Source organism: Pollachius pollachius (genome assembly GCF_949987615.1).
Source record: "Pollachius pollachius genome assembly, chromosome: 11".
NCBI lineage: Eukaryota > Metazoa > Chordata > Actinopteri > Gadiformes > Gadidae > Pollachius > Pollachius pollachius.
Genome location: NC_136944.1, coordinates 5,980,877 through 5,993,376, shown reverse-complemented (window position 1 = coordinate 5,993,376; position 12,500 = coordinate 5,980,877). Strand labels below are relative to the sequence as shown.

Sequence of the window (12,500 nt, the reverse complement as noted above, 5' to 3'; positions counted from 1 at the left end):
AATTTAAGCTAATTTTTTGAACTAAATAACACATCATCAATGATGAGCCCTTTGTATCTCTGGGTTAATAAAGAACCGAAACAGGCGAGCCCTAGACACAAGTAATGGTCTAACCTTAACAAACCCTAGCCCCATGCCAATGGGACAGTAGCATGACCACCGCGCTGTGTTTCAGATGGCGGTGATGCTGAAGACGTGGACGGTGCTGGTGGCCCTGGTGCTGTGCGTGCTGGTGTGTCTGGGGACTCTGGCCGACGCGTACCCCCCCAAACCGGAGAACCCCGGGGAGGACGCAGCCCCCGAGGAGCTGGCCAAGTACTACACCGCTCTGAGGCACTACATCAACCTCATCACCAGACAGAGGTGGGGACGCACGCACACACACACACACACACACACACACACACACACACACACACACACACACACACACACACTACATCAACCTCATCACCAGACAGAGGTGGGGACGCACGCACACACACACACACACACACACACACACACACACACACACACACACACACACACACACACACACACACACTACATCAACCTCATCACCAGACAGAGGTAGGGACGCACGCACACACACACACACACACACACACACACACACACACACACACACACACACACACACACATAAAAATACCTAAACACATACACAGACACACAAACACACAGACACACATCCTCAGACACACACACCGATGCAGGGGACTTTGAGTGTGTGTGCCCACGAGGGACATGAATATTGATATCCTTTACCTACTCAAAACAAAATGCTTTGACATTTTCATCATGGTACGCAAACGGGACAAAAAAAAAATCACAAATTAGTTCAATCAATTCCAGGCAACCAATTACAATCAAGTTTTCGCCGCAGCCTTAATCGTTAATCACTTCGCAGGGCAAACTCCATTATAGCCGCACAGAGGAATGATGCCGTTGTTTTCCTCTCTTAATCCTGAGAGGATCGCTTTGGGGTGCTGAACCCCGCACACCCAGCGCATAACGCACCCCCCATCCACCGAGCGCTGCACGGCCGCCGGCTCCATTTGATTACACCGGCTCCTCCCCATAACCGCCACGGCGCGTCGACCCACAGGAGATAGCCAAATCGAGTTAGCTCGGTCTGAGCCGAGTCCATCGCCCTGTCTCCCCGTCGCATTCTTCATCGATGCTGTCGGTCCATCTGTCCATCCGTCCATCCGTCTGACTTCAAACCCCCATTACCGCGATTACCATTCATGACATTCAAATGGGTCGTTGATCTTTAGATATCAACTCAGTGAAGAGCTCCCAGAAGATAGGGCGGGAAGTGTAGGCGAGGAGCAGAGGGGCAAAAAGAAAGAAAGAAAATAGTAGACATTGTATATATTTAAATGCCATGCATTATACAAGAGAGATCTAATAATCATATGGCTGGAAGGGCATCTGCTCAAGACAAAGAGGAACAGAAATGGACTCTCTTTCCCCCATTATTACATTAGTAGATATTTTGGAATATATGTAAGATTGAACAATCCATTTGGGGCCTGGAAGGAGCAATATTGGCCCAACTCTCTGTAATTCAGATAGAGATAAGTTGCAGGTGCTTAGACAGTGGAGGAAATGGGGAAAACTGAATGAGCAAGGAAATATACCGATACTGTATCTGAAATTCTGCCAGACAGTGCATCAGTTCGCCCACCTGTAACACAGAGGAACAGTAGCCATGTGTTCATGTCGTCGCTGACTGGCATACTAGACACATTGGGAATATTATTGTACATCATCGTGTGTGTCTTCCCAAACGTGAAATAGAGCGGTGAATTATTTAAAGAGTTGATGTCAATGAGGAAGAATGATCATGTTGTCAGACAAACGGGGAGAGAGAGAGGGAAGGCAGAGAGACAAAGGACCAACAAAGTTCAATATCATTTCAATGTTTTTTTTCCAAGACAAAGTAAGAGAGAGATGAAAGACAGACACACAGGCAAAAAAAAATAATCAAACATACCTACAGGAGGGAAGAGAGAGGGAGAGACAGAGAGAAAGGGAGGGGATGGGAGAGAGAGAGAGAGAGAGAGAGGGTGAGAGAGAGAGAGGGGAGGGAGAGAGAGAGAGACAGAGAGAGATGGAGAGGGAGAGAGAGATAGGGAACGAAGGAGAGAGAGAGAGAGATAACCTTATAAGACTACACCTGGCAGAATGATACAGAATGATACAAAGCCACGTGTTACAGCGAAGAGAGAGGAAGGCTCGATGGGAGGGAGAGAGAGGATCAGTGAGGAAAGAGAAGAGACAGATGGAGCAGGGACTTGGAAGAGACCAGGGGGAGAAAGCCGGGGAGTCGCATGGATCCAGAGTGGGTCATTATGAGTGGGGAAACATTTTACACCCCAACGCCTCGCAATGTGTGTGACAGCAGTGGCATAGCTGTTTGATTGCTTTCCTACAGGGCTGCCTTGATGAGCACATCCACAAACACTCACACACACATTGACACATGCACACAAAAATACCCCCCCCACACACACACACAAACACACACACACACTTACAACCACACACACACTTACAACCACACACACACACACACACAAACACTCAACTACAAACAGATACAGATACACACACACAATAACCCACTAACACACACACACACACACACACACACACACACACACACACACAGACAACCACACACACACACACAAACACACACACACCCACACAAACACACACACAGAGACAACCACACACACAAGCTCATGCTCAGAACAAATATAAGTAACAGGTGCCAACAAGTGCAGACACAAACAAACAAGCACACACACACACACACACACACACACACACACACACACACACACACACACACACACACAAACAGATGCACACAAACATTAACAGAGCAATGTGTGCATAAAGCCTTTTTATGCACACAGGTGTCTGATGGAAACCAGAGGAACCACAGTTCTCGCTGTAGGGGTCCTGAAGAATGGCCATGGCACTTTCATCTCTGTCTAGAGTTTTGATAAATATGATTAGTCTTCTCCTCTCCCCTGGGCGTATAGGCAAAAGACGGCTTGGATGATCACAGAAGCATTTCATAACTTTATACTTCACAGGGATTAGTGTCATTTCCAAAAGGATTCAATCAGAACTTCTCTTTAAACCCTAATTTAACGGACCACTGAATACACATTCACGCCCGAAGAAAAGGACCAACTCAAACTTTATGAGTATACATTACTTGCCAGATGCTGAGTTCTGATGATCATTTGTTAACGACGCCCACAATGACGTCAAACCAAAAGGGATCAATCTCGGACTCTCTCACTTTACCTCCACCACCTCAATCACATCGCTCACCCCTCCCTCCCTCCCTCTCTGTTACTCTCGCCCTCTATCGGACTGCAGATATGGAAAGCGTTCAGCCCAGGAGGACGTGATGGCAGAGCTGATGTTTGGCAGAGACAGTACCAGAGACCAGCGGTCAAGGTAACACACACACAGAATCACACACAAACATTCACACAAAAACACACGCGCCCAAAAATATATTCGTCCTTACTTCTGGAATACGCGTGTGTTAAGTAGTTATGACACTGCACTGGCGTAGAAGTACTTTGTCCAATTATAGTAATTTTTACTGTTGTATAGTATATACAACATACTAGCAGCACTTTGTCTAATTATTATTATTATTTTTTTTTTTCAATCGTCAACTTAAAGCACGTTTATAGCTAGGAAGGCGAAGCTCTCCCACTGAAACAAACCCTCCCAATTTATTAAATCACCATCAACACTGATGTTGATTGACAAAAAAACACAATTAACTGCTGATGTTGACCTTAGAACCAAGACATCGCAGTTTGAACCCATGCTGGTTTTAGTTAACGCTGACCACTGTGTTCCGTTTCCATAGGTATGACGACACCTACATGTGGTGACTCCACCTCCTCTCTCCCTCAACACCGGGTATTCTCTCCAGGTGTTACCCATGATGCACCTGGAGGGGCCAACATGTGCCTCTTGTCTCCGATCCCTCCCTCCCCCTTTTCCTTTCCCTCCCTCTCTCGCTCTCTCTCTCTCTCTCTCTCTCTCTCGCTCTGTCTCTCTATCTCTCTGTCTCTCTCACTCTCTCTCTCTCGCTCTCTTTTTCTCTCTTTAGCATTTATCTTTCCATATCTGTTACTTTCCTCCATGTTTGTGAGCAGAAAACTAGTGAACTAATATATGCTATAAATATATGTCCAACAACAGTGGCTAAATCCTTGGTTGGAACCCTATTTCCTGTGTGTGTGTAACTATGTGTACTACTACTGCCCTCGTCCAGCTGTCTTCAGTGTCTCTATGAGGAGATTGTTTTACTGTTGTTAATGTGGGAACTAACATCAAAAGAAATACAGCATTTTCTGTGTGAATAAAAAGGTTGGTTAAATGACTTAGACTTGGATTTCACGGCAATCGCACACACACACACAAACACACACTCACACACACAAACACACACGCATCATGGTATCATACCGACACACCAATAGTGTAGTTTGCTACTACCATCTAATTAATACAATAAATATGAATAACAATAGTCATAAATTTAGTCTCAAGGCTTAAGGCACATTTTTTGTCAAGCAAAACATAGGTTAACTACATAAACCAGGGTTAGGAAACAACTAATTAACACAGGCTAACAATTAAAGCTACGATTCGAGAGTCTTTGAAACGAAACAACCAAAAAACACGTCCACCCTCGCTGCTCCCTCCCTCACTACCTTTCTCCAAGTGTTACATGCGCGCACCTGTGATAGACAGGCAAGATGGAGCCCCCCAACCAATCGGGGTATTGCTGCTCTGATTGGTCAGAAATGACCTTGTCGACCCTAAACAGATATTCCAAAAGCGCTTTTCACTCACTCATAGCTGACTGATGGCTCTGCCATTTCAAACCAATTAAACATAATCATAGCTTTTCATTTTGGAAGAACTTACTTGAACCATTGGCCAGTACAGGGCACCTTAGCTTCTCTTAGGTCATCGGAAAGAGTGGGTTCAGGAACGGGGGAGGGGGGACGGGGACCGGGGGGGAGGTATTTAGCGGTTTGCAATCTGGACCTTACAACTAGATGGCACGAAGTCACACAATGCCGTTTTAAATCTTAGCCCACTGATCTTCACCTCAAATGGACGAGAGACGGGCGACTTCTAGGGGCCGCTGTGGCTGTTGAGACAACCTCAACGGCAGCCGAATGAACGGCAAACAATTACAAAACAACATGTTGCATGTCCATCATACAACTTAGCTAATAAAGAAGTTGACTTAAATGCAGGACTTCTAACGATCGACGTGCATTACGCTATATATAGGCCCTTATACCATGGCTGATATGTATATAGAAATGTGTTCCTTCTCTGACAGTTTTTCTCACTCGTTTTGGTACATTTCTCAGATCAGAATTGAAATTCTCAAAACTACCTGTTCAATCTTCAAATCAATGTGTCACTTGTGTACATCAAAAAAGCAGTTTCTCATTTCTTTGAACACATTGCAAATGCTTTGGTACATCCATGCAAATGATTATGTACAATTCTCTACTCTTTCCTACATTATCAATTGCTTATGTGATGTTGATCAAAATGTATTGTAATGGGTCTTTATTGAATAGTCTCACCCCCTCAACATTTAGGCATTTCAGTTTATTGCATAGGTCTTTACATGCAAAATGGTTGAACAAGTTGTCATAATATGTCAACCATATTTCTTTACATTTCCATTAGACATTTTTTCTAAATCTGTCCTGAATTGGTAAATTGCTACCAGGTGATTCTTGACTTTCTCTAATGAAGGGAAATGTATGAAGCGTTAGATCAACCAATGATCAACCAGTTTACTGAAGTTGCTCAAAGGTGCATCTCATGAACCATCAAGTATATATATAGCTGGAGCCCAACACAATTTTACAATGTTTGACAATGGAAGGACAAGGAATTGGACGGGGTCAACAGCCAGAGAGAAGAGGAAGAGGATTGAGGCTGCGTGGCAGAGGAGCTGGGAATCACAACAGAGGAAGAGGCAGATTGCACGTTCCTGATGAGATAAGAGCCACACTTGTAGACCATGTTCTCAATCATGGGCTTACAATGGCCGAGGCTGGTCGAAGGGTGCAGCCAAATGTTGGGAGAACAACTGTGTCCTCAATCATTCAGACTTTTCGTCGACAGAACAGGTATGTAATCTAACGATAGGCACTGTACTGTATACATTCTGTAATGCTTCATACAATATTACAGTATTCCACTTGCATTTTACAATATACAGTAAGTATACTTTTACTACTAATACTGTATTTTTTTCCACATAGGATTGCAAGAAAACCTCCCAGGGGTGGCAGAGGGCCCCTTTTCACATCTGAACAGGAGCAGGCTATTTGCACCATGGTTGTAGAAAACAATGCCATGAGACTAAGGGAGATAAAGAGTGCCATTATAGAGAACAACATCATTGAAAACACCCAAACAGTCAGCATCTCAACCGTTGACAGGGTGCTGAAGAGACACCAAATGAATATGAAGCAGCTGTACAATGTTCCATTTGAAAGGAATGGTGATGGAGTGAATGTGAGTCAGTATGTACAGGTAAAGCATGTATGAGCATGCAGTAACTTTACCTCACAGTAAACAGTACCTCATTGTATAGTGATATACAGTACTGTAAGTGTGACCCTTACACATTTGCTATGGCAGAAGAAAAGAAGATGCAATATGTGCTATATACATTTGATGTAACTGTATCTTGTCCAAAATGAAAATGCATGTAATTCATAAAACTCATTTTGTGTCATGATCCGCCCCTGGTTTTCTCATTCACCTGCCTGCCACCCTGATCACTCCCAATTAACCCAACCACCTTCACCTGTGTTTCCGCTATATCAGTCCTTTCCTCCCAAACATTCCCTGCCAGATTGTCTCTTGTGTTTCACAGTGCCTTCCCGCGATTCAAATCCTGACCTACCACCGATCCTGCCTGCTCTCTGATCCCTGCCTGTCTGACTCTTCTGCCGGTTCCTGATCCCCACCTGTCTGACTATCCTGCCTGCTCCTGATCCCCGCCTGTCTGGCTATTCTGCCTGCTGATCCTGAATCCGAATAAACGATTGACACTGTTCCACGCTCGCCAGTCTGTGCACTTGGGTTCACAGTGTGCACAATTTGACTGTCTTATCCATACGCAATGACACAAGGACTTGTCATTTTGAATGCACTGACATGTTCATTGACACAGATTTACTTTTGAGAGATGAAATAAGGATTTTGAGCAAGAGAATGGCTTTTGCAGGTACTCCATGGTGTTTTGCTATTTGTACGAATTGCTTTGAGAAATGCATTTACTGTTTTGCAAATGTTGAGGATGATTCGAGAAATGTACCAAAGCGACTGAGAAAAAATGTTATAGAGCGCAGTAGGCCTACAGTTTTATTATAGGGGTGGTACTCAGGGGCGTAGGAATGAGTTTAACATTGGGGGGGACACATATCGGAAACCTGACAGATCCGTTAATGGTTTGAACAGAAACATGTCATAAATTAACTACACTGAAAAAGTTCACAAATATATTTTATTCTACTAAAAAGATACATTTGTAAATGTAAAGGAAAACACATTTTAAATGGCAGTAATGAACTGATAAATATCAAATCAATTCTTTAATTGCTCAATCATCCAGTTTTTTAGAATAAGAAGCGGTGACAAGACGCTGTGTTGCGCTTTCAAAATAAAATAAAATATTTTTCTCCCCCCGGTATAATTTTTAGGTGGGACAAATGCGCCTGTCTCCAATATTGGAGGGGACACGTCCCCTCCGTCCCCCCCGGTTCCTACGCCCTTGGTGGTACTCCCATCTAGGGGTCAGATGCTGTATTCATACCGTTAATAAATATTTTACAATTATCCAAAGGAGCAGCATGGATCTATATCAACACGGAAAGTCTACCCCATAATCATAAAGTCTGCACATAAAATCCTTTTTTAACCTGATTTCTCAAGACCCTTTTCCTTTAGATAGATGATAACACCCTCAACATCTCAGCTCTGCAGACCGTGTCTGCACGGTGCTCGAGAGCAGCTCATTGGTCCTTTAGCTCTGTTCCTCACCAGTATTGCAGACAGGGTTGCCAGATTGGGAGGGAGATCTGGCCAAATCTGGCAACACTGCATCTCACGACGCGCACCAGACTGATGACGGCGGACGCTCCGAGACAATAACAACGAGCACCACGGTACAACGACGGGGATACAGAGAACACACGCTCTTTTAAAGAAACCCGCCTTGCTATCCGTTAAGGTAGGAGGGGAATTCGTAACTGAAGCGTCCGTTGTAATGTTTTCATGCAACCGATGAATCGATGCGCATTGCCTATTTTTCTCATGGTCGCATCTGTGAAACGCAAAACATTTGCATCCCATGTTTGGCATTGTGTGTGATGGTGGAGACATGCATAGCGGCTCAATTATAGCACCCATGGTGTGGTCGGGTCATGTTCTTTTTACTGGGTCAATTGGAAGCTCTGTTTTCTTTTTAGATCTCAAGAATGACTCAATGTGTGTTTAGTTCAGTTATTAGCCAACACATTGGATAAAGACGACCGGGAGTGGTGCGTAAACCGTGCGCCCACATGGGACACGGCGTCGGCCTCTTTTGTATCTCCGCTATCTTCTATCTTCGCTCAAATGCAAATTGCAAGTTGCAAAACTGTTCAATATCTATTTTTTCTTCCTTTTATTAATAATGTGTCTTACATAAAGGCTACACTATAAAAGTGCAACCTTATGCGATTCAAATTGATTTAACATCACACTCCGTTGTGGGAAAGTGGGGTAGTGGGATGTGTTTTTGCTATTACTTCAGACTGGACTCGGTTTCATGTCTGAAAAGACTGTTGTGAAATTATATTGTAGCATTAACAACCAGATGGTTTATAAAGGATCCCGTTATTTTATCCCTGACCTATATGCACGTCTGTGTACCAATGGATGTGTCGTGTACCGACAAAATCAGGTGGCGAAAAGCGGGGGACGTGGCAAAAGATGGGATACCTTTGTGTGTGTGTGTGTGTGTGTGTGTGTGTGTGTGTGTGTGTGTGTGTGTGTGTGTGTGTGTGTGCGTGTCTGTGTCTGTGTCTGTGTGTGTGTGCGCGTGCGCGTGTGTGCATGCGTGTGCGTGTGTGTAGGAGAGAGGGAATTAGAGATACGGAAGAGATAATAGTGTTGCCATTTTAAGAGGGAAAGAGAGAAAGAAATATGAACAGAGCACTGGAGGCGAGGGTACCAGAAAGTAGGTTTCATGTGTCCGCTGGAGTGAGGTGGTCAGGTTGGTGCACAATAGAAAGAGAAAAAAGTGGGGGGGGGCAACGCTGTCAAAGACAGGGGGGAGCAGATGGGGTTCACCATCGCTCTGCATCTAATTAGGGAAGTGTGTGTGTGTGTGTGTGTGTGTGTGTGTGTGTGTGTGTGTGTGTGTTTGCGTGCGTGCGTGTGTGTGTTTTGTGTGTGTGTGTTGGCGAGGAGGAGGGGGGGTGGATGATGGATGGATGTTTTGTTACCTCAGCTGTAGCCAAGAACATATAAAAGATGATAATTAGTTAGAAATTGGTAAAAAAAGAGAGCTTTAATTCAAAACTTACCATAATTGTTTATCAAACTCTCTCTATAACAATCTCTCTCTCTCTCTCTCTCTCTCTCTCTCTCTCTCTCTCTCTCTCTCTGTCTTCGGTGCTTGCCAGCAGCTCATTGGACAGGCTCCTCTCACACTGTGTGTGTGTGTGCGTGTGAGAGAAAGATTCTTTGTGTGTGTGTGTGTGTGTGTGGATATAAGGTGGGGCTGATGATGAATGTGCAAGAATTATACACGTGTCATATTTTTCAAAAAGGATTGTTGGGGGCGTGTATAATTGTGTGCAATTAATCCCCCTCCCCCTCCCCCGGCACACACACGCACAAACACACATACACTCAAACACACACACACACACACACACACACACACACACACACACACACACACACACAGACACACACACACACACACACACACACACACACATACACACACTGCACAAGTCTATTGCTGTCTCTGGTGCTGGAGGTTGTATTGTGTGTGTTGTCATGGCGATGTGTGATTGGACACGCACGTATTGCCCCCCCGGGATCTCTTGACACTGTTTCTCTTTTATTTCCCACCAGTATAGCTTTTGCATCAGCTCCAAACCATTAGTATAACTAACTGTAAACTGTAAAGAGATTAAGCAAGGAAGCAATTTACAGTGATTGATGAGGAAGTGACCAATATGATAGAACTGACGCTGACCGCAGGTGTATCCATCCCTCTAACCAGGCAGCGTTTCTACCCTGACCCTCACGTCGTTGATGTAACTTTCGTCTGCGTCAATTTGGTACCACAGTATTGATTTGTGTGATTTCCCTGTTTACAAGAAATGTGCCAACTTAACGTAACTTGTTTCTGTGTTTCCTTCTATGTTTGTGTCATTCATTATTTTACTTCTGTTATTATGTCTGTCTGCCTGTCTGTCTGTCTGTCTGTCTGTCTGTCTGTCTGTGTCTCCCTACATGTCTGTCTGTCTGTCTGCCTGTGTGTCTGCAGCTCAGAGGAACTGAACTCCAGCACCATGCCTGTGGCGTCGACCCGAACCGATGCTGGTGAGAAGAGAGAGCAGCTCCTCATATCTCTGACCTCAGCCATGCTGCCACGCTCAAGCTATTCACAATCAGCAGTAGCCTGCGTTCTTAATAATTATAGGCTCATAATAATGATTACAATAGTTATTATTAAAAGCTATATTGTATTATTAATAACTATATAACTGTAATAACTATACTATATGATTAATAACCTATAATAATGATAACATTAGTCATCATATTATAGCAAAAGTTATCATTATTATTATTATTATTATTATTATTATTATTATTATTATTATAGGTTAATCATAAAATGTAGGAAATACTAGAAGGGACAAATCATTTGACTTCTGCCCAGAGCAAATGTTTTCAACATAACTTTGTTTATCTGTATGTCTATCTGTCTCTCTCTCTCCCTGTCTGTCTGTCTGTCTGTCTGTCTGTCTGTCTGTCTGTCTGTCTATCATCGTTTGCCTGTTGGTCTGTCTTTCTGTCTGTCTGTCTGCCTATCTTTGAAAAACGAAATCTCTAGTTATGAATATTTTAGACAGGCTTCACCTCTCTCGGGGGAGAAATTCTTACATTGATTTAGGTAACTATCATTTTTTACAATACAGCTTATAACATAATAATGTTAAAAGTAAATGAAGACAAATGTTGGTCTTTGGACTTATATTGGAACAGTAAGTCAAAAAAAAAGTAACCCAAATAGTAAACAAGATTATATGTAAGAATGTAATCTAAACCAATACCAAATTATAACAAATTAGCAATAGTTTGGTTATCTCAACCAGTGTGAGGTTCACACACACTGGTTGTGTGTGAACTGCTAGTCAGAATCTCCATAATACCTTTCGGGGGACCAGTTAGTAAATATTGTAAATAAACTTTAGAAATTAAGAAAAAAATCACGCACGGGTGACAAAAGCATGAACTGAAAAGAAAAAAGTGCAAAAACATCTCTTGCACTTTAGATTCTTTCACGGCTGAAGTGTTAAGTTACAGTCATACACCCTGCGTATAGTCTTCTTCAGGACCACATTATGTAGAGCAACGGCTTCAAACCCTCCAGTCCAATTAGGTCCAAGGCAACGCCACATCACAACTCGCTTGCTTGTGCGTGTTTGGTGTGTGTGTGTGTGGGGGGATGTGTGTGCTGCTGGCCTGCATGCATGTGTCTGTGTCTGTTTGTCTGTGTGTCTGTCTGTCTGTCTGCCTGTCTGTGTGTGTGTGTGTGTGTGTGTGTCCTAGCAGCACCCCAGGTGTTGGACGCGATGAGTGACAGCACAGCCAGCTCCACCACCGCCAACGACCTGGACCTCATCTACCTCAAGGGCATTATGGAGGGCCCCCTGGTGGGACACACACACACACACACACACATACACACGCACACTTATACACACTCACACACACACATACACATCGATCAGCCTGGCTGTCCACTCTGCGATCATTCATAATGGAAAGGACACTGATGAACCACTTATCCTGTTCGTGTGTGTGTGTGTGTGTGTGTGTGTGTGTGTTTGTGGCTTTGTCTGTGTATGTGTGGGTTTATGTATGTCCGTGTGTGTGTATATTTGTATGTGTGTGTGCGTGCATGCGTGTTTATGTGTTTTTGTGTGACTGTATGCATGTGTGTGTGTGCGTGTATTTGTGTGTCTACGTGCGTGCGTGCGTGCGTGTGTGTGTGCGTGTGCGTGCTTGCGTGCGTGTGTGTGTGTCAGGAGGCGGAGCAGCGTGTCTCAGAGCCTCGTGTCACGGCGGTGCGGGACAACAACGTGGAGCTGCTGCAGGAGATC

At 44.0% G+C, this 12,500-nt stretch overlaps 2 protein-coding genes across 2 annotated transcripts in view; both read left to right on the top strand.

Annotated features, from left to right (window-relative positions):
- Nucleotides 1-175: 175 nt before the first annotated feature.
- On the top strand, nucleotides 176-3,944 carry pyya (peptide YYa; the record flags this gene model as incomplete). Its single annotated transcript, XM_079745704.1, has 3 exons — nucleotides 176-363; nucleotides 3,412-3,492; nucleotides 3,920-3,944. 3 exons carry the CDS (start codon nucleotides 176-178, stop codon nucleotides 3,942-3,944), a joined length of 294 nt encoding a protein of 97 aa, XP_079601830.1.
- A 6,735-nt stretch (nucleotides 3,945-10,679) lies between these two features.
- The window catches only part of mpp2a (MAGUK p55 scaffold protein 2a), a gene marked incomplete at both ends in the record, with an annotated part of 9,419 nt that continues 7,598 nt past the window's right edge, over nucleotides 10,680-12,500 (top strand). Inside the window, 3 exons of the mRNA XM_079745664.1 lie at nucleotides 10,680-10,710; nucleotides 11,950-12,050; nucleotides 12,426-12,500. The exon at nucleotides 12,426-12,500 is cut by the window's right edge and continues 81 nt beyond it. Coding sequence (XP_079601790.1) covers nucleotides 10,680-10,710; nucleotides 11,950-12,050; nucleotides 12,426-12,500 — 207 coding nt within the window. The remainder of the gene's footprint in view (nucleotides 10,711-11,949; nucleotides 12,051-12,425) is intronic.